The following is a 27831-nucleotide window of genomic DNA, read 5'->3' on the forward strand; positions in this document are numbered from 1 at the left end:
GAATGTAAAAAGAGTGCAATCACTTTGGAAAATTGGGAGTTCCTTCCAAATTTAAACATAAACCTACTATGTGATCCATTCATTCCACTTTCAGAGACAGAAAAACATAATTCTACAGAATAACTTAAAAGAATATGCATAGCAGCTTTATCCATAGCAAAAAAACCCAGAAACAATCTAAATGTCCATCAGCAAAATGGGATTTAGCCATACACTGGAATATTACTCACAAAGGAAAAGAACCAACCACTGATACATGCAATAATATGGATGAAGTCTCAAAATTATTATGTGACTGAAAGACACCAGACACAAAAGACCATAATTGAATTAATTTAAAGTTCTAGAAAATACAATCTGTAGGGACAGAACCAAGGTAGTGGATTCATAAGTAGAAGGAGAAATGGACAAAGGGACATTAGAAATTTCTTCCATAAAAAGATGGAAATGTTGTGTATCTTCTTAATTGTGGTAGCGATTTCACAGGTATATACATCTGTCAAAAACTCATCTAATTATAATCTAAAATTGGGTAATTTGGTGTATGAGAATTATACCTCCATTAAAATGATATTAAAAAGTTTTTGTAGTGTTTTATTCACATTTGTGAATAAGATATAAATACTCCAAAAGATTAAAAGACATTTATCCGTTTCTGAGAAATACATTATTAAGGATCTGATAAGCCATCCTTATACATACTCTGAAATTAAGAGTGTCACACTAAAGTCTCAAGCGTACTCAAGAATTTAAATCACTGAACCTTATTTTAGGACAGCACTGAAAAATCCCCTTAAATGACTATACAGATTGTAGTATTACAAACTATAACTAATCACTTTGTACTTGTTATTAGTTTATGATTAGCAATTTTTAATAGTTTCTACAACAAACTCTCCAGAAAAGAGATTTAAAAAATGTACTCCACACAGCTTCATGCAATATGGTTCAAGGTGCTCATATGCATGTGTGGACCCAAACAAAGTATCAGAAGCTCTCTGATCTCAGCTTAAGCTTAAAAGTAGGTGAGAAGAGCTTCCTCAACTACGCTAAATAGACAGCCTTGACAAAAGTACTTTACATTTTACAAATTTAGGCCTAATACAGGCAGTAAGCACATACCAAGAATAAATGATTGATCACGCGTTGTTATGAGCTGAGTTGTGTCCCTTCCAAAGTTCCTATGTTAAAATCCTAACCCTCAATACCACAGAGTATGATGTATTTGAAGAATCATTGAAGAGGTTAATTAAATTAAAATAGGTCACCATGGGTGGGCCCTCATCCAATATAAGTGATTCTTTATAAGAAGAGCAGGTTAGGACTGATTCAAAAGACCAAAAGATGGCCATGTGAGGGCACAGCAAGTAGGCATCCGTCGCAAGCCAGGGAGAGAGGCTTCCACGGAAACCAAATCTGCCAAAACTCTGATCTGCAATTTCTAGCCTCCAGGATCCAGGGAAAGAAATGTGTCATCAGGCCACTGCATCTGGAGTATTTTGTTACAGCAGTCCTAGCAAACTAACATTGGAGTGAAATGTTACAAACTGTCATTGCAGGAAAAATAAATAAAGGCAATGAGATTTATTATGAAAGTCACTCTTCCTTTCCAAGCAGCTCATAAAATTAAATACAACGCTGACCACTAACAAGACACAATAAACAATCACAATAATGACTTTTCTCTAATTAAAAATAGAGCTAATCAAAAAAATAGTAAGAAAACAACATATAAGAACCACATCTGAGGATATATAACAACCAAATATAAAATACTCCCAATTGCTCACTGCAATGAATTCAGAATTCCTTCTTAAAATTCCCTGTTCTTTCACAATGCACTGTTAACTGAAAAGGAACAAAAATTCCTTTTGTTGAAATTTTTTGTGGCAGGACCCACAAATCAGGTTTTTCCCCCTTCTACTTTTTGCTATTTTCCTGTTTTACTTACTGACCATGTGGACTTTTATATTTAAAAAAAAATAAAAGACACCTTTTAAAACTTTTTGGAAATAAGAACTTGAAAAAAGGTAAAGTAATTAGATAAGTAAACAGAAAGAAAGTGTGACCACACACGTACATGTCAAAAAAAATTTTCATTTTCTCATGTCTGATCCCTTTTTCCCCCACGAGTATTCTACCGATCTTCTCTACAAGTGTTATCTGGAGAGAAAAATGAGCAATGAAGAGTAATGAAGTGTCAATTTTCAGGACATTCCGACCGCCAACTCCAGGTGTAATCTTATTCACGGCCTAATGAAAACTCGGTTTGTTCCTTATGCTACAGTTCCCTTCCCAAACACCTTCATGTCCTGATCCACTCTCTTAAACTAAAAATAAGAAAACAGGAACCCAATATTAAAGTCAAAGGTTCTGTTCTTCATGCCTAACAGAAAAGATGGTCTTCAATAACAAATATAACTATCTTCAGTGTTAACATGGGTAGAAAGCTAATAACTTTGAGGTTCAGAGAAAAGAAACAAGAAAACTCCTAGGCACTGCTTCAACCTTATGTAATATTCAACTACTCAGATATGTCATAAAGTCCTTTTGAAAATTCTAATATAAATTACATATCTCTACCCAAATTCCTCTTCGCTTGTCACCAAAACAGTAAAGATATGGGAAGGTAAATACCAAAACACCTCGTTTACTCTCAAAATACGTTCCCTTGTATTGAGCCATTTTAGGTCTACCCCCTTCATTATACAGATTCAAATACGGCCGATTAACACGTACTACTATATTAATCTTAAGAATTTAGTTTTATAATTTTGAAAAATCTAAATAAGGAACAAAAAGAAATTCTTTGTGTGAAACATCAAGAGTTGATTCAAAACAATGCTGAATTAGTAACATTTTTCATTGATTCTACCAAAAACCAATCCAAATACTGCTTTTTTAATTTACCTAGTTCTTCTTTTATCTACTTACCTGTAGCTTTTCAGCTTTTGAGTATTAAAATAAAACTTTATTTTTACATAAGTGACATCTTGTGGTGTGAAGCGGTATAACTTTTCCTTTCATGTTGAAAATATGCTTGTTTTTATAGGTTCAAGGACTGAAGAAAAATAAGTAACTGGAAAGTTAAACAAAATCTTACTGTTACCAAGAAGTCACTTTTACTTCAGCACTGTGTAAAGCAGCAACTATTCAAAAAGCAAAATTTTAAGAGTTACTCTTTCAGAACTTAAGTAGCAAAGCTTTTACAGTGTATAAATTACCTCTTTTTAAAAAACCTGCAATCCATAACTCATTAAAACCTCCTACTCCTTTGAAAGACTGTGTAGATTAAGAGGAAACTAACAGCGCAGCACTGCACACCGCCTCGGCGCTTCTCCTGATCCGATCAGAGAAGGACCGGCCCGAGAGCCATTACCAAATTCTTGCCACTAATCCATAGGAGACAGAAACAGAGGCCGAGAGACTATACTTAGGGCCCTTCAACAGTGTAGTGTTATATTTTTGAATGTAAAAACCAGGGCTAGCATTTTGCATGCTTTTTCCAGCAATTCATTTTTTGTTGTATTTTACAGAAGTATCTATCCATAATGGACTGGAAATTTAAAAGAAAAAAAAAAGGGCCCTTCACCTGTTTGAGAGCACTGTGCTACATAATTACTTCCTTTTCTCTTGAAAGAATCACAAAAATTTGGGTACTATTGAAAGTAACACTTGAATTTTAAATCTAGGAATGACGGATTGGGAAAAGTGATGAATAGTGATTTCTAATCGGCAGTAAAGTACATCCCCAAACGGACACATCAAAAATCTTTGAGAGGGGAGGACTGAAACTTTCTCAGCTCAGTCCAGTCACTCAGTCGTGTTTGACTCTTTGCAACCCCATGAACCGCAGCACGCCAGGCCTCCCTGTCCATCATCAACACCCGGAGTCCACCCAAACCCATGTCCATTAAGTCGGTGATGCCATCCAACCACCTCATCCTCTGTCATCCCCTTCTCCTGCCCTCAATCTTTCCCAGCATCAGGGTCTTTTCAAATGAGTCAGCTCTTCGCCTCAGGTGGCCAAAGTACTGGAGTTTTAGCTTCAACATAAGTCCTTCCAATGAACACCAAGGACTGATTTCCTTTAAGATGGACTGGTTGGATCTCCTTGCAGTCCAAGGGACTCTCAAGAGTCTTCTCCACAGTTCAAAAGCATCAATTCTTCAGCACTCAGATTTCTTTATAGTCCAACTCTCACATCCATACATGACTACTGGAAAAACCACAGCCTTGACTAGACGGACCTTTATTGACAAAGTAATGTTTCTGCTTTAAATATGTTGTCTAGGTTGGTCATAACTTTCCTTCCAAGGAGCAAGTGTCTTTTAATTTCATGGCTGCAATCACCATCTGCAGTGATTTTGGAGCTCACAAAAATAAAGTCAGCCACTGTTTCCACTATTTCCCCATCTATTTGCCATGAAGTATTGGACCAGATGCCATGATCTTAGTTTTCTGAATGTTGAGCTTTAAGCCAATTTTTTCACTCTCCTCTTTCACCTTCCTCAAGAGGCTCTAGTTCGTCTTCACTTTCTGCCATAAGGGTGGTGTCATCTGCATATCTGAGGTTACTGATATTTCTCCTGGCAACCCTGATTCTTGGTGGTGGCCAAGAGGAGCTACCCACACCCAAGGTCATGGGCAGTGGCCGGGAGGAGCTACCCCACGTCTGAGGTAAGGAGTGGCGGCTGCGCCTTGCTGGAGCAGCCGTGAAGAGAGACCCCACGTCCAAGGTAAGAGAAACCCAAGTAAGAGGTAGGCACTGACAGAGGGCATCAGAGGGCAGAGAGACTGAAACCACAAGTACAGACAACAGGGCAATCTGATCACACGGACCACAGCCCTGTCTAACTCAATGAAACTAAGCCATGCCATGTGGGGCCACCCAAGATGGGCGGGTCATGGTGGAGAGGTCTGACAGAATGTGGTCTACTGGAGAAAAGAATGGCAAACCACTTCGGTATGCTTGCCTTGAGAACCCCATGAACAGTATGAAACTTTCTCAAGCCTCATCAAAAAATTCTAAATCCTGGGCACCTCTTCATACTTTGTAAACTACTCAAGTGAAAGATGCTTCAACTCCAAAAGGTCCACTGTATACACGAATGCTGCTACCCAGTCGCTCAAGTGTGTCTGACTCTTTGTGACCCCATGGACTGCAGCCACCAGGCTCCTCTGTCCATGGGGCTCTCCAGGCAAGAACACCGGAGTGGGCTGCCAATTCCTTCTCCAGTATACATGAATAGGTATGTAGAAATAGGTATGTAGAATAGGTATGCAGGAAAAAAAAGGCTGGGAACAAGAGTCAAAATTTACTTTTTTCTAGCACTGTGCAGCTAAAGGTACTGCACTTCGTAATTAGTTTCCGCGCACAAGGTGAAACCTCAGTAACTCTCCCTTGGATGACACTCAAAACTTTATGTAGTTTTGGGCACAAAGTATTAATTAATAAACACAAAAGTGAGTAAAACCAGAAAATTCCAACTACCGAATAATCCATTTATTAACTGTCTAAAAGGAGAAACCATAAATTATCCAAGTAAATATGAACTTTTTCTACTATACTCTCCACGAAACTAAAAAAGAATAGTCTACAATTGCTGTCACAACAGCCTCAGTCCTTGGTAATCTTCGTTTTCTCTCTGCTCTTCTATTAAAAGTTCTTTCAGAAAAGTCAGGAATAACCTCCTTCTTTAAAAATCCAATGCAGAAATCTCATGAATACTTTTAGATTATTTGATATTTGACATAACTGACTACTTCTCTTCTATCTCTAAATTCCTTCTTCCCTTAGATTCTGTAATTCCCCATTCTCATCTGGTTCGAATTTGCATTTGTGACATACCAATGAACAAAAATGATGAAAATCCCTGCCCTTATAGAGTTTTCATTTTAATAAGAGACAAAAATCAAACATAATAAAAGAATAAATTTTAAAATCATGAGATGATATGAGGGAAAAACAGAGCAAAGGGAGAGAGAATGCAGAAGGGAAAGGAAGAGGCAATTTTAAATAGGGTGGTCAGAATAGGCTAAATAAGGAAATATCTGAACAAACATTTGCCAAGTGAGGGAGTCAGTGGTACTGGTACTGGAGGGGAGGGACAGAAAGAGCACTCCAGGCAGAGCCTGTAGGCAGAGCAGATGAAGGAAGGTAGAGAATGCTAAAGGCTTTGGTGCTCACCCTGAGTGAAGTTGGGAACCACAGGAGGGTGATGAATAGAGACGTCATAGTCTGATACACAAACAGAATCACTCTGGCCGTTACGTTTGGAAGACACTGCAGGTGCTTCCAAATCTGCCCACGCTGCTCTGATTTGTGAGACACTAAACCTGCCGCAGAAAATGACTACAAAAACCGGAAAAAACAAGTAAGGCAACTTTCTCAAGTCATCCAGGCAGAACTTAAGGGGCCAAGATCATGCAAGGAATGGAAGCACATAAAGTGGGCTTTTCATTCACATCAGCTTTTTTCCCGGCTGCATTTCTCAAATCACTATCTGGGAGAATAGAATCCAAGGATAAAAATGACAGTTTTAAAAGACTAAAGAGACAAACGTTAATGTTTGTGGCTACCAAAGGAACTGGAACTCGAAGGGTGAAACTACGGAGGAGGGAACCAGCCAAAAGGTACACAAAAATCTGTGTACAAACTCCCTTCAATAGTTGGCTACGTTTTCACAGAGTTAAGAATGTGGGAAATCCAGCAGAAAAGAACAGTGCTGGGAGGTTAAATATTAATACCTGATCAGAGTTCAGCAACCACACACTGCAGGGAAGAGCAGCTGGAAACCAAGTCTCCCAAGGAGATGTGGTGGTGGTCTGGTTCCTCAGTCGTGTCTAACTATCTTGTGATCCCATGAACTGTATGCCCACCAGGCTCCTCTGTCCATGGGATTTCCCAGGCAAAAATACTGGAATGGGGTGCCATTTCCTTCTCCAGGGAGGTGTTGGTAAATACCCTGGCCTTTCAGTTAAGACCACAGGAGGGGCATAATTGAAAAGTAAGGATACTTCTTAGGTGTATAAGAAAATGTTGATGTATGGCAAAACCAATACAGTATTGTAAAGTAAAATAAAGTAAAAAAAAAAAAAAAAAGAATCACAAAACTTAAAAAAAAAGAAAAACTGAAATAGACAAAACCTTTAAAAGCCTAAACTGAACTTAAACAAGACCAAAGTGCTCTGCTAGCACTGTACTGTCAGAAAGAAAGAAAAAAAAAAAAAACAGTCCTCTTTGGAAGACATCATTCAGAGACTCATCTATGTTCCTGATTACCTAGCATCTGATCAAAACTTAAGAGACACACTAAAAACAGGAACAAATGACAGGAAAGAGAGAGGAAGGGTGGAAGGAAAGAGGGAAGGAGAGAAGGGAGAGAAAAGACAAAACGGAATTGAAAGAGATCCAGGGTAACTCACAAACTAGTTATCAAACAGGGACTTTTAAACCACTACAGTTAATATACAAAATAATAGAGAATGTCAATAAAGGAGTAAAATCTATACAAAATAATCAAATGAACATTCAGAAATTAAAAGTATAATTTATGAAATGAAGCACTCACTAGATAGGTTTAAGAGCAGACTAAAAATAGCAGAAGATAATAGGACTATTGAAAGTAAAGGCAGGTCAAGAGAAAATACACAATCTGAAGCACCAAGAAATACAAGAATGGAAAACATTGAATAGCACATCAGAGACATGTATAATATAATTAGAATATCTAACATACCTAAAAAGAGGGAGGAGAGACAAGTGAAGTGAAATGAAAGTCGCTCAGTTGTGTCCAACTCCTTGTGACCCCATGGACTATACAGTCCATGGAATTCTCCAGGCCAGAATACTGGAGTGGGTAGCCTTTCCCTTCTCCAAGGGCTCTCCCTAACCCAGGGATTGAACCCAGGTCTCTCGCATTGCAGGCGGATTTTTTACCAGCTGAGCCACAAGGAAAGCTCAAGAACACTAAAGTGGGTAGCCTATCCCTTCTCCAGCAGATCTTCCAGACCCAGATTCTTTACCAACTGAGCTATCAGGGAAACCCCCAAAAGAACGGGACAAAAGCAATATTTCAAAAGCTAATGACTAAGAATTTTTCTAAACTGATGAAAGACGTAAACTTACTATGTATTTTAAAATCTAAAAAAAAAAGGAAAAACATAAAGCCATACACACGGAGACAGACAGACAGACAGACAGACAGACACACACACACACACACACACGGTCTAGAATAGTCAAACAGCTGAAAATCAAAAGATAATGAGAAAAATCTTTAATGTATGCAAAAAAAAAAAAGACATTTCCTTAAGGAAAGGGTCAACAAAACTTGTCAATAAAGGGCCAAATATTTTAGGCATTACATGCCATACCAGCTCTGATGACTGTTAAAACAATACATAAATAAGTGGGCTGGCTGTGTTCTAATAAAACTTTATACATATGAGGATTTCCAGGTGGCACAGTGGTAAAGAATCCACCTGCCATTGCAGGAGACCCAAGAGACACGGGTTTGATCCCTGGGTTGGGAAGATCTCCTGAAGCAGGAAATGGCAACCCACTCCTGTATTCTCTTTTTTTTTTTTTCCCACTCCTGTATTCTCATCTGGAAAATTCCACAGAGAGAGAAGCCTGCCAGGCTCCAGTCCATATGTTCACATACAATCAGATACTACTAAGCGACTCAGCAAGCATGCACAAATGCACAGGCCATAGTTTATTAACCCTTGTTTTAAAAGGACCAACAATAATACTGAGAGCCAACTTTTCAAAAGAATCTACAGACGTCAGAAGACAACCAAATGACATCTTCAAAAAGCTGAAAGAAATAAGGCCAACAAACAATTCTATACCCACTGAAAGAAAATATGCTTCAAAGCTGAAGGTGAAAAAAAGTAATTTTCAGACCAATAACTGCTGAGGATCTGCTGCTAGGATATAAAAGGATATCATTTCAAAAGGAAGACAACTCTAAATTTACATGGGATTTACTCTAAATTTATACCTTTCATCTGTAAAGGAAAACTTCCATCTATAAAGCAGAACTAATAGAAGAAAGACATATATCCACGAGCGTAACTGGCACTTTTAACACACCTCTCTGAGAACAAGTAGATTAAAAAATTCAATAAAGATGTAGAAAATATGAACACAAATAACCAGCTTAACCTGACATGCACAGAACAGTATATCCAACAACTGCAGAATAAACATTCTTTTCAAGTGCACACAGAACACTACTTACCAAAATAAAATTCTATGCTGGATAAGATCTTCACAAATTTCAAAGATCTAAGATCATTTAGGGTACATGGAATCTAACTAAAAATCCATAAAAGAAAAAAGAGCTAGAAAATGCTCAGATGTTTGGAAAGATAAACAACACACTTTAAATAACCTATGGGTCAAAGAAAAAATCATGAGGGATATTAGAAAATATTTTGAACTGACCAACAAAACTGCAACATCTCACAACGCATGATAGACAGCAAAAGCAGCACTTGGAAGTAAATTTGTATTTCTAATTGGAAGGACTGATGCAGAAGCTGAAACTCCAATACTTTGGCCACCTGATCCGAAGAACTGACTCACTGGAGAAGACCCTGATGCTGGGAGGGATTGGGGGCAGGAGGAGAAGGGGATGACAGAGGATGAGATGGCTGGATGGCCCCACCAACTCAATGGACATGAGTCTGGGTGAACTCTGGCAGTTGGTGATGGGCAGGGAGACCTGGCGGGCTGCGCTTCATGGGGTTGCAAAGAGCTGGACACGACTAAGCAACCGAACTGAACTGAAATGCAATATAAAAGAAGAAAGATTGAATATCAATATTCTAGGCTTCCATTTTGGGAGAAGGCAATGGCACCCCACTCCAGTACTCTTGCCTGGAAAATCCCACAGACGGAGGAGCCTGAAAGGCTGCAGTCCACGGGGTCACTGGGAGTAGGACACGACTGAGCGACTTCACTTTCACTTTTCACTTTTATGCATTGGAGAAGGAAATGGCAACCCACTCCAGTGTTCTTGCCTGGAGAATCCCAGGGACGGGGGAGCCTGGTGGGCTGCCGTCTATGGGGTCACACAGAGTCGGACACGACTGAAGCGACTTAGCAGCAGCAGGCTTCCATTTCGGGAAACTAGAAGAAGAACAGCAAGTTAAACTCAAAGAACAAGTAAAGAAATAAAGAATAAGGGGAGAATTCAATGCAATCGAAAGAAACTATAACAGATAAAAATCAACAAAACTAAACATATCTTTCACACAGGTTGTTAAGAAACTTAATGAGATCATTGTAAAGCACTTACCACCGGGCCTAGCACATTCATTTATTCGGTATGTACTAGGTTCCAGGAACTGTTCTAAGTACTGGGACTCACATTCTAAGTGAGAATGCAGGGGAGTGGGGTAGGGGTGAGGGGGAATGACAGAAATGACAGAAGAGGGAGGGAGGGAAAGAGAGAGGGAAAGGGAAGGGAAACAAATATAAACAGAATAAGTACTATTCAAATAATTAAAATAGGGTAATAAAATTAAAGTAAGACTGGGCAATCATAAAAGATCTCTATAGGTAGAAGTGATCAATTAAGCTGAGATCTCAAAAGACAAGGAGCCAACCACAGGAATTTTGCAAAGATACATGGCAGGAATAAACACAGATAATAAAGACCAAAAGAAGGTCTACAAAGGACCTATAAATGTACACAAAGGTTGTTTTCTCAAATACACTAAACACACAATATATATTAGCTGAAAGAATAAATGAACATAAGCTACATGCTAACCGTGTTCCTTAGAGGAATACAGGAAAACTCTTAAGGTTTCACTGGATTCTCAAAATAGTCCAGGACCCGAATAAAAGTTAAAAACTAAGCATACATCTTCCATGTATACATTCTACATGTGCATGTTTTAAAAATCATGATGTCACATATACATCACAGAAAGTCTCCATATTTGCCAAACCCTTTACCAAAGTCCTCAGCTACTATTCTGTTGGCCAGCAGCAGGAAGTAGATTTTACTTTTGCTCAGGATATAAGGAATACTTTCTAGAATGTGACTACTCATCCTTAAAGTTTTAAAGGAAATATCACAGAGTCATTCAGCTACTTAGGAACAAGCTAAAATTCTTTTTTCTATTTAACAGCACCATAAACCAAAGTTGCCACCTTCAATAAAAGATTAAAAAGGCTCATGGAGTCTCAAAAGTCATTTAAATTTGATAAATATAAACACAGAATGTTTAAAAATTTTTGCACTAAGAGTAAGTGAATTTGGAATTTAACTCATAAGAGAGCTAATTTCCTTAGAATACAAAAGACCCTTAACTAATCAAAAGTCGATCCAACAGGGAAATGGACAAAGGACATATAAGGTATTTCACTGAGAAAATAAAACCAACAAATATGAGGGAGAAGATGTAATGCACTAACAATTATAAAGATTTGGTGTAATAACATTTTAAAATGTTATTATATATATTATCATTTGGTAATATTATACATATATATGATCATTTGGCTTACACATTTTTTTTTCTAGAAGGATACACAAGAACTTTTTCATTGTGATTATCTCAGGGGGGTACAGGGGAAGTGATACATTTTCTCTATTACTAATATGCCTCACACTGATAACCTATAATTAACTTATTTAGTCATCTGAAAGTGGTATTGTTTTCTAGAACTTAAAGCATTATTTATTTATTTATTTTAGTATCACAGAGTCTCTAGGAAGCATGTGGAGTTATTCACTATTTAATTAATAAGGAAACTGAAGCTCAGAGAATATAAGGATAACATGCAAGTAAAAAATTACACATGTAAGAAATTCTAAACATAATTTTCAAGTATACCACCACAGATTAGAGAACAGCAAAGAATTAAACTTGAGTCTTGTTTTGAAATCCAACATTCTTCCCATTTACTAAGAAAACATTTCAAGAATTATAGAATAAGTATAAAATCCATAACCTATGGTACCACAATACTTCCCTAATTTTTATAATCAACCACAAGAAAACTGTTGCTGTTTTTTTCATTTTAAATTCAAAATTTTGTGAAAAGAAAATTGATCACTGGAACCATAATAAACACTAATTCTAACTATTCTCAGTAGTAGTCTAAAGCATCTGTGATACACTTCTGCCTAAGTCAAAATAAATTTTATTTTCACTGACATTACTTTGACTATATTTGGTTAACATTATCTCACGTAGATTCATCAGCTCAAAATTAATTAGTATTACAGAATAGTGTATTCCATCCAAACAATTCATCTTTGTTGGCTCACATGCCCCAATGATACTGGCATGCCACTGTAACAATGGGCATGGTGCCATAGGAGCAGATGGGCATAAACACAGACATGCCAAAGAGTCAGTGTGTGCATCAAGTATGAGTATTATTATTAGATTTTCCTCCAAGAAATTCATAAACTACAGTAAAATAAATCTAAGTTTTCTACTATGCTCATAAGACATGCCGACTCAAAGCTAGATTAATTTTTAAATCCTTAAAAAGAAAAAAAAATCAACTTTCCAAGGCCACAGAAGGCAAGTTTTCCATCTGATGAGTTTGGATTAGCCTTCTGTTTAGGGAATTGAGGAAACCAATATGCAATCTCTACCTTAGATAAGCTTTGTCCCTGAAGCACTTGAAAATCTCAGTAAAAAATTCAGTTTTGAAAAAATCACTTGGCACTGTTCTCAAAATGAAACAGTTCTGAGATCTGTTGAACAACAATGTGAGTATACTTAACACTAATGGATTATATACTTAAAAATCGTTAAGATGGTAAATTTTATGTTATGTATTTTTAATCACAATTTTTTTAAAAAGTCACACAGCCCTGTCAAGTTTCCTGATAAAGGCCATGTAGGCCTAGAAACAGAAAAAAGTCCTACAATTTCCTACGACAGGAAAAAAAATCTGAAAATGCAAATCACTGAGCTTTACATGTTTATTTTAAATTCTGCATTCTGCTGGAAAAAACTATTGTTAATTTTCAAAAGATTTATTTCCACATGTATTTTAAATTTTTTAAATATAAAACACGATATTGACCAAATAAAACTGAAAATTTTTATAATTTGTACCATATTAATGAAAAGTTTTAAAATACTAAAAATGCTAAAAAAAAAAGTGGGGGGGAATCATTTGTAATCACTATTATCCAAAATCATTTGTTAAGTACTATATAAGGTACCAAGAAAAATGGCTCTGTGTGTGTGTGTGTATATGTGTGGGTAAACAAAATCTACCTCTGACTTTCAGAAATTTAACTACATTTGCTTTTTAAAGAAATGTTCAAGGATCCAATCACCTTGTGAAATCCAATCTGTTATTTTGTAACTATTGATACTGTCAGACAGGCAGAAAATTTAAGAACTGTCTATTTTTCACTTTACTTACTATTTTTTGATTTTTTTTTTTTTTATGTAGACCATTTTTAAAGTTTTTACTGAATTTGTTACACTATTATTGCTGTCTTATGTTTTGGTTTTTTGGCCACAAGCCATGTGGGAGCATAACTCCCTGACCAGGGGTCGCACTTGCACCCCCAGCATTGGAAGGTAAAATCTTAACCACCAGACTGCCAGGGAAGTCTCTGCTGCTGCTGCTAAGTCGCTTCAGTCATGTCCGACTCTGTGCAACCTCATAGATGGAAGCCCACCAAGCTCCACCGTCCCTGGGATTCTCCAGGCAAGAACACTGGAGTGGGTTGCCATTGCCTTCTCCAATGCATGAAAGTGAAAAGTGAAAGGGAAGTCGCTCAGTCGCGTCTGACTCTTAGCGACCCCGTGGACTGCAGCCCACCAGGCTCCTCCGTCCATGGGATTTTCCAGGCAAGAGTACTGGAGTGGAGTGTCATTGCCTTCTCCAGGGAAGTCTCTAATTTACTTGTAACTGACCACAGCATTTGTATCATCTTATGGCTCCCCAACTCTGTCTCTAGCCTAAGTCTTCCCTAAGCTTGACTCATGTAACCAACTGTCTATTTATTATCTCTACTCGGATGCCTAATAGGTGTCTCACACTTAATGTGCTCAAGCTCCTGAACATCTCCCCTCTTTAAAAAGTTCCTCTATATACAGTCTTCTTCATTTCAGTTGATACCAATCCCAAACTTCCAGTTGTTTAGGCAAAAAGCTTGTGTCCGTCCTTGATATCTTTTTCTCTCACACACCATCATCCAAACCATCAGCCAATCTCACTGGATCTACTTTCAAAATATATCCAGAATCCAATCACTGCTCCCCACTATCACCGATCGGACCAAGGCATCACCTTTTCTTGCCTGGATTACCGTAGGGTGTCCTTGCTGGTCCCTGCCTCAGATCTGCAGTCTATTCCTAGTTCAGGAGACAAAACGATATATTAAAAACATAAGCTGGGTCATCTCACTCTTCAGTTCAAAACCCTCCAATGGCTTCCTTCTCACACAGAAGTCCTTCTTCCCCCTCTTCCTTCATTCACTCTGTGCAGACACACTGGCCTCTTTGCTACGCTCCCAGGTCAGAAATTCTGCCTCAGAGCCTGAGCACACACAATTCCTCTGACTGAAGACTTCTTTCTCCCCAGACATCTGCAAGTCAATCCCTCACCTACTTCAGGTATTCACAAGCATCTTTTCTTCACCCTGCTATTTCAAACTCAACCCAACCTCCATCTTAATTCTCTATCCTTTCCCTGCCTTATTTTTCTCTATATAGCTCCCTGTTATCAAATGACTGACCATATACTGATTTATTTTATTGCTTATATTCTTCAGATTGGAATATACTCCATGAAAGCAGGCATTTTGCCCACTGATTGATTAATCCCCAGCATTAAGAGTACCAAGCATAAGAAGGCACTCATACTTGTTAAATGTTAAGTTGCTTCTATATTATTTAGGTTATAGAAAGAAACATTAGAAATGAATAAAAAAATGGTCTCAAGTATTTTACAGACCATAACCTCTTTGAAAAAAGAAATACATCTGGCACACAATAGGCACTTAATAATGACTGACTGACTTCTAAATGCCCATTCTGTTCAAAACCTTCCAATGGCTTCTCTTCACACTCAAGAGTAAAATCCAAAGTCCTTACAAGGCCCTACACAATCTGACCCCCAACCTTCTACTCCTCCCCCTACCTTCCCACCCCCATAGCACTAAATCTCCCCCTCATTCTTTATGACTACATCCTTAACCTAGGCTTTAAGAAATTTTAAGTAACCTATTCCTAGAGTAAAGCTCTGCCAACCCATGATCTTGGGACCAGCCTTACTCATAAGCCTCTCGCTTATTCAGCTGGCATGCCACCTCACTCAGCTGCCAGATTAAAGACACTGGCCTTCTAATTAGGTCAGTCCCTATCAGCAATACAAGTAATCGGCCCATCAATAAACAGACATTGACTATAAATTGTCCACTTTTGTAGATCTATGAACTCTTTCCAGCTGACATGTTAAATAAGTCTTCCCTAAGCACATAACCCAAAGAATGTTATTCATAATAATGTGAAACATAGGAAAATCATTTCCTTCTTGATTATTCTACTTTGGGCTCTTCACTTTAAATTTTGAATTTGGACTGCAGGCAATTTGTTTTTGTCGGTAGCTCATTTATATTCACAATTGCAATACTGTCAAATTATTTCACTATAAAACATTTGTCATTCCATGAGCATTTGTAACTTTTCTGCAGTAAAAAAAGAACATTTCAACCCACCATCTGTCTGATCTTTTCGGTTTTACTCATTCAGTTCTAGCAATGTTACCTCAAATTCTAAATATTTTTAGAAATAATATCTCACATCCTGGGATTTATAATAGTAAGGCTTGATTTTAAATATTCTAGATTTTCTCCTTAGATTTCACAAAATCAATGTTCTTAAAATAACATATTCTGTATTTTCTTGGTTGAGTATTTAAGATAAACTGTAAAATCAGAACTGAATCTTCTCCCAGAAGAAATGCAAGCTAAGCAAATAAAATAGAACAGTTATAATCTATTGCAAAGCAGGACTCTGCAGTGTTTCATCACCTTTTTTGTTCAATGTGGTAAAATCTTATTTGATTTGAAGAACATTTCAAGAATTAAATTATAGGAACCCTACTGCAACACTAAAAGTGACAATCCTTAACCCGAATAGCTAGCCCTCTGTAGAGCTGACAGTCTTACTTCCATGAAGACAAAAACAACTCATTCATCTATCCAGAAATGAACTGCAGATACCATTATATAGCTGCTTCTTTTGTTAACAGCCATATTGGAAGAAACAACATTTACTTCGTAAAAGAGCAATAAAAACACTGAAATTGGGAGTTGCCTAGTGGCCCAGTAGCTAGGACTCAGTGCTCTCACTGTCACGGCCAGGATTCAATCCCTGGGCAGGGAACTAATATCCCACAAGCCACACAGTGCGGCCAAAATGAAATAAGCACTTAAACTGCCTTACATTTCATATGTTCCTTGTAAATAAAACCATTAGGGCCCAATTTACATATGCAGCACGGCAACGACGCTGTCAACACCACTATAACTAGGCTAAGTGGCCATAAACTCCAACAAGCTAAGCAGAATTAACAAGACGAGCAGTCATCGAAACTGCAGTCATCAGAACTCAAAGGGATTAAATCTTCAGAAATTGAAGATGATGACAAGGACAAAAATATGCTACAGAAATCACTAATGGAGTATATTTTCATACCAGCAGCACCGAATTCCTAAACACAAGAGAAAGGAAGTCACAATGAAGAGCCTGTGCCCCTTCATAATATGCTAACAACTCAGAGCTCCAGCATTTTCAGCATCTCAAACTAAAATGTGTTTTGACATTTCAAAATTCCAGCATGTCCATTTTCTTCAGTAAATCACTGTTTACAAAAATAAAGGCTTACAGACACATGTGTATGTATGGCTGAGTCCCTTTGCTGTTCACCTGAAATTATCACAACACTGTTTGTTAATCTGCTATGAAAGTGAAAGCGGCTCAGTGTGTCCAACTCTTTGTGAATTCTCCAGGCCAGAATATTGGAGTGGATAGCCTTTCCCTTCTCCAGGGGATCTTCCCAACCCAGGGATCAAACCTAGGTCTCCCGCACTGTGGGCAGAGTCTTTACCAGCTGAGCCACAAGGGAAGCCCAAGAATACTGGAGTGGGTAGCCTATCTCTGCTCCAGCAGATCTTCCCAACCCAGGAATTGAACTGGGATCTCCTGCATTGCAGGCAGATTCTTTACCAATGGAGCTATCAGGGAAGCCCTGTTAATTGACTACACCCTAATACAAAATAAAAAGTTTAAAAAAAAAAACCTCAGTGGGCCAAGTTCACATTAAAATGCACTATTCATTCAAGGGAAAAAAAAATAAAGGCTTATAATAAGTCATTTATCACACTGAAAACTTGAGAATTACTGCACAATTTAACACTATATATTTGTACTATTCGTATTAGTTCACATTAGCCTTATCTCACCAAATATATTCTTAAAGGTAAGCTAAAACCTTATCTGCTGAAAACACATAAGAATTAATTATCCTTACGGTATAACCCCACATTTGCAAATAAAAATGCTTTTTGAAGAATGGTATAGACTTCAAAATCTTGATTATAAAATTCATTCAACACCCACCTACATGACAATTCTAAGTCAATTAATCCTGACCACAACAAAACCTGAAGCAATGACATAAAGAAAATGGCTGTTTGGGGCCTTCACGGTAATGCAATAATACATCAATAGGGATAGCAGGTTAGGTTTTTCCTTCTGTATAAGGGCCACAGAATCTGGTCGTGTTTATTTTTAACTACACTGGCTAAGTGAAGTGAACTCGCTCAGTCGTGTCCGCCTCTTTGTGACCCCAGAGACTGTAGCCTACCAGGCTCCTTTGTCCATAGGATTTTCCAGGCAATAGTACTGGAGTGGATTGCCATTTCCTTCTCCAGGGGATCTTCCCAACCTAGGGCTCGAACCCAGGTCTCCTGCATTGTAGACTGATGCTTTACCGTCTGAGCCACCAGGGAGGTCCTGGCTAAAGAGACAATAAATATTAGTAGAATCTGAATCATTCAATGATCAGGCATTAAGTAAAAGATCTAAAATATTTATTATGCAAAATTATGAGCCAAACACTTTGCTAGGCATCTTCATATAAACTACACTATCTAGTTAAGGGATTCGTTGGTGGCTCACAGGGATACTGGTGCCTGGCAAGTGTCATTTAGGAATTCTCTTCTAGTTAACTAGTGTCAGGACCCAGCCCACCCACCAGCCCACAGGCACCAGTCCTGGAACACTCTAGACCAAAGAGTAGCTGGGGGGACCTAGTCCCACCCACAAACGGGCTAGCTGCCATAGGACCCCCCGGGCCCTCAGGGACCCCAGGACCCGCCCTGTCTACCAGAAGGCTCAGGACGCAGCCCACCCACCAATGCGTGAGCAAGAGCCCTGGGTCCAGCAGCCCATCGATCCCACCCTCCCCACCTGCCAGCAGGCCAGCACTAGTCCTGGGCCCAGCCTCATCCACCAGAGCTGGGGCACCAGACCTGGCACAAACAAGGCCCTCCAGCCAGTGGGTAGGACACGCCCACCCACCAGCAGTCTGGCACCAGCTCCAGGACCCCCTGGGCCTGCTCCCCCTACCTACAGGCCAACACCAACCAAGAGTTTAAGGTACAACGTAGAAAAGACAGTCTCTTCGACAAGCTGCATGTAAAAGCTGAGGTTAGAACATTACCTCACAGCATATATAAAAATAAACTCAAAATGGATTGAAGACCTACATGTAAGACCTGAAACCCTAAAACGTCTAGAAAAAGAGAGGCGGAATATTGACATAAATCATAACTATTTTTTTTGGACCTGTCTCCTAAGACAAAAGAGATAAAAGCAAAAATAGGTAAGTGGATCTAATTAAAAGTGTTTTCACAGCAAAGGAAACAATCAACAAAAGAAAGAGACAACCTATGGAATGGGAGAAAATATCGGCAAATGATATTAGTGACCAGGGATTAACGTCCAAAATATATAAACAGCTCATACAAGTCAGTATCAGAAAAACCACATAACTCCATAAAAGATGGCAAAGATGTGGGGGAAAAAGGGACACTGTTGATGGCACTGTAAATTGCCGCAGCCATAAGGGTATGGAGGTTCCTCAAAAAATCAAAAGCAGCTATCATATGATTTAGCAATTCCACTCCTGGGTATTTATTCAAAGAAAACAAAAACAGTAATTTGAAAAGATGTATGCACCATAAAAGTTCACTGCAACATTATTTAAATAGCCAAGATATGAAAGCGATCTAAGTGTCCACTGATAGATGAATGGTCAAAGAACACATGGTGTATATACACACACACAGAGACAACACACAGAACACAGTGGGATATTCAGTTCAGTTCAGTTCAGGCGCTCAGTCGTGTCCGACTCTTTGCGACCCCATGAATCGCAGCACGCCAGGCCTCCCTGTCCATCACCAACTCCCGGAGTTCACTCAGACTCACGTCCATTGAGTCAGTGATGCCATCCAGCCATCTCATCCTCTGTCGTCCCCTTCTCCTCCTGCCCCCAATCCCTCCCAGCATTAGAGTCTTTTCCAATGAGTCAACTCTTCACATGAGGTGGCCAAAGTACTAGAGCTTCAGCTTTAGCATCATTCCCTCGAAAGAACACCCACCCATAAAAAACAATGAAATCTTGCCGTTTTCTACAAGATGTAACGACCAAAGGGTATTATGCTAAGGGCAACAAGTCAGACAGGGAAAGACAGACAAAGAATCGGGAAAATCAAATGAACAAACATAACTAAACAGAAATAGAATCACAGATACAAAGAACAAACAGATGGTTTGGGGGGAAGAAGGAATCAGTGTACAAAATTCAGTTACAAAATAAATGAGTCACGGGCAATGAAATGCACAGTCTGGAGAATACAGTCAATAAATATGAAGTACCTTTGTATGGCAAGAGATACCAGCTAGACTTATCATAGTGATCATTTGGAAATGTATAGAAACATTGAACCACTGTGCTATGTACCAAGAACTAACGTAGTATGTGACAGGTCAATTACTCACCAAAAAACAAACATACAAACTTAACAGAAAAAGAGATCAGATTCGCAGTTACCAGAAGGAGGGAGATTGGGGAGTGGGGGAATTGGATAAAGACAGTCAAAAGGTACAGATTTCCAGTTTTAAGTACTTTATCTCACAACTGGGAATGTACTATACAATATGATAATATAACTAACATTGCTATACTTTATAAGTGAAAATTATTAAGCAAATCCTAAAAGTTCTCATCACAAGGGAAAAAATTATTTTCTATTTCTTTAATGTTACATTTATATGAGATGATGGATGTTCATTAAATTTACTGTGGTAATAATTTCATGATATATGTAAGTCAAATCATTATGTTGTATACCTTAAGCTCATACAGTGCTGTATATCAATTATATCTCAATAAAACTGGAATACAAACACAAAAAATAGAACAGTGTGTTACTATCAACAAGGCACTGACATCTGGGGCTGTAAAAAGAAAACAAAATGAAGTCAGCAGTGGTTGGAGAGCTCTCGAAAACAGAGCTGGGAGGCCACTGATTAAGTGTGATTTAACAACAACGGCCCAGATGGAATCTGAACTTCAACCACTATCTTAACGGAGGTATCCACAGTATATGCCCAATGTTCCAGAAACTCAAAATATTTATCCAACCCTTACTCTGAAGTAACTCATGACAGCCTATTCATTAACAGCAAATACTTCCTTGCATAGTGGTCAACCATAGTTCTTGCCAGGTAATGACTTTGTGGCTTTCATCTTTATAAGACTCTGGACTCTTTTCCACTGTACAATTTCGAACTGCAAATCTTAAGACCCCAAATAAACTATTTTATTTGTAGCCCTCTGCATTTTCTTGGTCGACAGGACTGGTTCATCTTTACTTTCAATAAGGTTAACTCGAGAACATCCCTATAAAAAGGTTACTCTCATTCACACACATTTCTATATGCCCCTTGAAAGTGAGAAAAAACAGTGTGGATAGAGCTAAATGTGTTGTCTGTTGTGTGCCCAGCCACTCAGCCATATCCAACTCTTTGCGACCCTTTGGACTGTACCCTACCATAATGTACACACACCAGAGACCCATGTAAAATTCCTAGTAGACTCCACTGAGAAACACTGATAGTAAAGGTTAAAGAGTTATATGCAGCGTAATTTTCATGGATAATATAAAGCTGACAATAAATAAAATTTAAGTTAAAAAAGTAAGCTAGGCTTCATCATTGGCAATACAAAAACACTGACATATTGATTACATCGGACTACACGATATAGTAAGACAACAGAAAAGCGTGCAGTCCTTTGGGGCTACATCAGCTCTGCAAATCTAACAAATGAAAAGACCACCCCAATTTCAGCAAGGACTGAAAAATTGCTCCGCTGGTTACCTTTGAATTGTTAAATCCAATGGCCACTTTTCAGCCCTCATTCCATCTGCCTTCTCTCAGCAACTCCTAACATAGTTAACCACTTCCTTGCTCCTTTCAGCTTGCCTTTTTTTTTAAACTTTCCTCTGGTTTCCTAGCCCTCTGAGCACTGTCTCCTTCCCTAGTTGTTCATTCATTCACACCTTAAATATTGATGCTCCCTACAGTTTTGTCTAAACTGCCTCTTCTCCTAAAAAGAAAAGTTTTCCCTGGGCGATTTCATCCATTCTCATACTTTAATTATTGTCCACAATTCTAAATGCTGATGCTTGAATCTATATTTCATCTAAACATGCATTTTCTTTTGCAACTCTCCTGGTTTCTATATACTTTGCCTGAAGAACTCCCCCTACTCTCCAACTGGCAAAAATCTTCTCAGGCTTTATGACCTAATATTTTACCACCTCAGTGAAGCTTTCAAGACCTTTTCCAAATAGTGTTAGTCACTCTTCTAGTTCAGAAGTCATTTCCACTATACCATCTTGTGAAAAACTCACAAAATAGACAAGTATTATCATACCCTCCCTAGAAATAAAGGCACTGAAGTCTGAAGAGATCAAGCAACTTGAACAAAGAAACATTACTACAAGCAGAAACATCAACTTAAACCCAGGTCTTCTCACTCTAGGTCCAATACTCTTTCTAATACACTGTGATGTTCTCAAAAAAAAAAGAGAGATTCAGAAATTCAGTAGTTTTACCATTGTTTAAAAAACTAATTAGTATTGTCTGTTTCTAGAAATTAATTTCTAAGTAAATGTTTAATCCAAAAACAAATTATTCATAATTACTATTTTAAATTATACACACACAGCCAAACTGGTTAAAATAGGCATTCAAGACAAAAGAAAACATCTCACACCAATCAGAACAGCCATCATAAAAAAGAAAACTACAAATAATAAATGTTGGAGAGAATGTGGAGAAAAGGGGACTCTACTGCACTGGGGGCAGGAATGTAAACTGGTACAGCCAATATGGAGAACAGCACGGACTCCTTAACAAACAAGGAATAAAACTACCATATGACCCAGCAATCCCACTAGTGGGCATACACCCTGAGAAAATCACAATTCTAAAAGGCACATGTACCCCGATGTTCACTGCAGCACTATTTATCACAGCCAGGACATGGAAGCAACCTAGATGTCAATACAGAAGTTGTAGGGGTGGGGGTGGGGGGGTGGGAAGTGTGTGTATTATATTTATATATAGGAATATTATTCAGCCATAAAAAGAAACAAATTTGAGTCCGTTGTAGTGAGGTGGATGAACCCAGAATCTGTTATACTGAATGAAATAAGTCAAAAAGAGGAAAACAAACATGTATTAACACCTAGTGGCTCAGTCGGTAAAGAATCTGCCTGCAATGCAGGAGACCTAGGTTCAATCCCTGGATCAGGAAGATCCCCTGGAGAAAGGAATGGCAACCCACTCCAGTATTCCTACCTGGAGAATCCCATGGATAGGGGAGCCTGGCAGACTACAGTCCACAGGGTTGCAAAGAGTCGAATATGACTGAGCAACTAACACCTTCACTTTTCTTTCAACACATATGTATGGAATCTAGGAAAACAGTGAACTTATTTACAGAGAAGACATGGAGACACAGAGGTAGAGAACAGACTTCTGGACACTGCTGGAAAGAGAGGCTAGGAGAAATTGAGAAAGTAGTAGCATTGACATTTATATATACTATCATTTGTAAAATAAGTTAACAACTGTCAGGAAGCTGCTATATAACAAAGGGAGCCCAGCCTGGTGCTCTGTGATGACTTAGAGGGATAGAACTGGGGGTTGAGAGGGGGAGGCTCCAGAGGGAGGGAATACACACACACACACATATAATTATGACTGATTCGTGCTGATGTGTGGCAGGGACCACCTCAAAACTGTAAAGCAATTATCCTCCAGTAAAAACATCACCACTGCAGACATTGTAGTAAAGACTGGTGCAGGAGATTCACACACAGTGGCTAAGTACAGGGGATGGTGGATCAAATGAAGAGCAGAACACCTGTATGATCTCAAAGTGTCCCCCCATAGGTAACTAGAAAAAAATCCTATAACGGGGAAAATTAACATTATAAAGGTGGGCACCCTATGCCTCCTGACACAAAAGTCTAAGAAGGTAGCAATGCAGCCTGGGATATTTAACAAGAGTCAAAACGTGAGGAAACACCAGCAAAGGCAAACTGATTAACATGCTATAAAGTAATTGGCTTGTGTTCTTCAAAAATATCAAGGCAGTGAAAGACAAAGGCTAAGTAACTATTCCAGTTTAAAGGAGATTAAAGAGATATGAGAACTAAGTAAACTATATAATCTTGGACTGGATTCTACACTAGAGAAAAAAAATGCTAAAAAAAATTAAAAGTATTTATTGGGACAAATGACAACACAGGATTATAGACTGTAAATTGTAATAATGATAAACTTCCTAACCCTAACAGTGCTGCAGTTGTGAATGAGAATATCCTTGTTCTTAAAAAATACATGCTAAGGTATGAGGATAAAGGGACATGGTGTATACAACCTGTTAGGTAAAAGACCAGGACACCAAAAGAGTGTCTAACAGACTTTTTAATGGTGAAGCGCTCCCGGGCGGGGTTCCCGGACCCCAACGAGGCACGTCGAGGAAGTCCGCGCCCAGACCATGTTGGGGGTGGTTTTTATACGTTGGTTGCGAGGGATGGTCAGGCTAGATGGACGGGGATTCGGACAGGTCGCCAGGCCGAGGCATCGCGGGCTGACAGGTCCTTCTATGTGGCTGGGGTGGGGCGGCTTTAGCTGGTGAAGTGTGCTGTCATTGGTCCCAGGGATCTGGGAGGCTCCTTCCATTAGGGACTTCCCCTGCCGGTGGCAGGGAGAGGAGGGGCGGCCCATCATGGCCCCCGGGGTCCGGCCTTACTCAACCTATTCTCCAATGGATAAGAGATAATACGAATGTGTGTATGTCTGTGTGTGGATGGAGAAAGAAAGAGAAATAAAGCAATGTAGTGATTTTTTAAAAACTGAGCCTACATCAAGAGTAGTTCTCTATTATTCTTGCAACTTTTTTGCAAACTCAAAATCATTCAAAGTAAATCATCAAAAATGAGACCAGAGGTTGTGGGAGAAATGGGTGAAGAAAGTCCAAGGCACAAAGTTCCAGCTATAAAGCAAATAAGTCAGGAGGATATAATGTACACCATGGTAACTACAGTTAATAATATTGTATTACATATTTGAAAATCACTAAAAGTGAATCTTCAAAGTCCTCATTCGAGGGGAGGGGGGAACCAAACTGTAAGTATGGTGACAGATGTTAACCAGACTTGCTGTGGTGATAATTTCTCAATATATAAAAAAATCTATTGAACATTATGGTGTATATCTGAAATTAACATGTTGATGTCAATTATACTTTGATTAAAAAAATCAGAGTACAGGATTAGGGTAAGCTTGAAGTTTTTTACATAAATTTTGTCATTTGGGTTTTTTAAAAAGGCAAGAAATATCACATTTTTATAAATGAGAGAATGTAAGCTCAAGAGAGGTTAAGTGACCACTTCCAGAACACAGGTCCCTGTTTCTGTACAACTGCACTAGTTTGCAATTCAATGGCCAAAATGTTTCTAATTCCTGAAAGCCTCAAGGTCATACACTCTCTACGACTAGTAAAGTTTTAATGATTTGATTGCATTCTCTAATAAGATATAATTATTTCCTTCTCCAGGGGATCTTCCCCACCCAGGAATCAAACCCAGGTCTCCTGCATTGCAGGCAGATTCTTTACTAACTGCAATACAAGGGAAGACCAAGGTACAATAAACGTTGTCAAGCAGCATATCCAAATACTCAAGAGAATGGGCTCTGAGATGAGACTGTGAGCTCAAACTCAGGCAGCTCAGTGTTCTAGTTCTGTTATCTTAGGCAAATTAACAATTTGTGCTCCAATTTTCTCATCTGCAAAGTGGAATCAAAGTATTTTTGGGTTGCTCTATATCCTCTGTGGCACCTCAAAGTCACAGAATAATTTTCTGTAAGTCATACTCACTCAGCCAGACAGTTGTCAGGAGGACCAAATGAGATAATCAATGTAAAGTAGTGTGCAGAAGTACTCAAAGTCAGCTATTTTCATTTCAACTCCAACATGCTCAGTCACCTCAGTAACACTGGTCACAGTCAAAACCACACATTTTTTTCAATATTAGACCCAAATCTGACAAAATAGGAAATGAAAGGCTCTAAGAGGAAAACACCTTAGAAGTTCACAATCCATAAAAGTAGATCAACTGTAAGCATATCACATGTAAAACAGACTCTACAGACTTAAACATTAATTTAACAGTTGAAATTTCTGCTAATAGAACAACAGAACTGCAACAAGCTTCTTGTTGGAATAATCCATCATCTAAATGCATAGAAGGAAAAATGAAAAATTACTGAAGTTACATTACTTATAAACTTTGCTAACCTGAGAATAAGGAAATAAACAAAAAACTCTATTCCACACACTCCACACAGATTTCAGTTAGCTTAATACAGTCAAAATGTAACCTCAACTTCAACTACTAGCAATTTCCAGAACGCCTTTTAAAATAAATTTAATTACATTAAATTTTAATCAAATAAATTATTTAATTAAATAAAATGAATTTTAATTTATCTTTCTGACACCGCAAGGCCACCAGCATAGCTACTTTACCTTAAGTTCAGCATAAATCTAGTGTTAGCCTATTATGTTCACTAAGTACTGAGAGATCAAAAATAAGAAAAAATGTAAAAATTATTACCAAAAAGTGCAAAGTTACCAGAATTCTGTAAGTTTAAAATCACTCTCTCTCCCTCACCACACACACAAAAAAAACAATGAGCGGGGTGTTTTCTTTCCCTTTTTCGGTGGTACTTAAAATACTCGTAATAACTTTAAAAACACACACACGTATACATTATTTAGGGTTCATTTTAAAAATCCACATTATTTGCAAAATTGTGCCACTTGCCCACACTCTAAATATTCTCCTCATATGCTTCTTACTGTTTCCTAGCTTTGTTTTTTGGTTTGGGGGTTGTCTTATACTTTTGGTGGGGGGTTTTGTTTTTTCTTTTTTGGTCTGTAATGCAAAAGACATTTTCCGGGAACACTGGTGCCTGAATAAACCAGCTTGTTCATTCATAAAGCGCCTAAAACACCTCCTTGCTTCTACACTCAAGAGTCACAGAACAGGTTCCCATAAGACACAATCTAACTTTCCCTCTCAGCTCCCCAAACTTGAATCCTTCCACCCTAGAGAGAGAATTTCTCCAGGTGGCATCAAGCAAACTTTAAACTGGCTTTAAGTGTTTGCTCAAAATTCAGACTCCTGGGCCCCAGACCAATCGGGGTCTTTGGGGATGGCACCTAAGCGGTCCCAATGGTTCTTTTTCACTAAAGTCTGAAAACTCCTAGAGAACCCCTCCACACACTCAACCCAAACTCCCAACAACTCCCACCACTCCCAAGTGATAGCGCGGCAGGAAACGCCCGCTCCGCTCCCGGACGGTCTCAGGGCGACCCTGCCCCTGTCCCGGGAGCCCCAGCCCCTCAGTCCCGTCCCCACACCCCAAACCTTTCTCCTCACTTCTTCATATCGCTGCTAAAGAGGCCGAAGGCGCCGGAGGGGGAAATGGTTGAGGTCGCCTCCTGACCCAGCTCCGTCGCCTCCCCTCCTCCCGACTGCTCATTGTAAGCGAAGCTGTTGCTGGACATCGCCGCGGGGTCGCCGGGTGTCGAGCTGGTCCTGCCCGGGGTTCTCTCTGACGGGCTCCGGTCCCAGCGACTGGAAACAAAACTAGTTCTCGTGCAGAGGGGCGCGCGCAGGCGCTTCCGGACTCGTCACGGCTCCCAAGCCGACCCGGCGGGCCACCCCCTGCGCATGCCCAGTGTGCGTGCGGCCAGAGCCCACCCCCCGGCCACTCCCGGGCCGGACTGGAGTTCCCGCCTCCGGGCTTTTGAGGTAGCCGAGCGGCTCGAACCCAGCCTCTGCGCTAGGCAGGCCCTCAGCGGGCTAGAGACTAAGCTCTTTTTAGAGTTGGGGGTTTTTTTTGGAGACAGATACCCACGTATCCATTTTGGTCCCTTAGGAGATTCCCCGGGCCGGACACCTCTTTTTTGGAATTCTTGTTGTAAACCAGAAGTTTTCAGATTTCTCCTGAAACACCATTTAACACACCAGATCAACTTTGCTAAACTTAATTAGGATTGCTTTTCCTGTTTAGGCTGGTTTCTAATGCTTTCCCTCCAGCCTGCAGAGTCTTGCTGTTACATCTGCCCCAGGCAATCTTTATGCAGAGCTCTGAGTTTTA

The 27831-nt window shown here is 39.1% G+C and overlaps 1 protein-coding gene across 1 annotated transcript in view; it reads right to left on the minus strand.

Annotated features, from left to right (window-relative positions):
- Nucleotides 1-27416, minus strand: part of AP3B1 (adaptor related protein complex 3 subunit beta 1) — a 239683-nt gene extending 212267 nt beyond the window's left edge. The window contains exon 1 of the mRNA XM_069595365.1: nt 27108-27416. Coding sequence (XP_069451466.1) covers nt 27108-27235 — 128 coding nt within the window. The 5' untranslated portion in view covers nt 27236-27416. The remainder of the gene's footprint in view (nt 1-27107) is intronic.
- Nucleotides 27417-27831: the final 415 nt, after the last annotated feature.

The sequence above is a fragment of the Ovis canadensis genome, chromosome 7 (assembly GCF_042477335.2).
Source record: "Ovis canadensis isolate MfBH-ARS-UI-01 breed Bighorn chromosome 7, ARS-UI_OviCan_v2, whole genome shotgun sequence".
Taxonomy (NCBI): domain Eukaryota; kingdom Metazoa; phylum Chordata; class Mammalia; order Artiodactyla; family Bovidae; genus Ovis; species Ovis canadensis.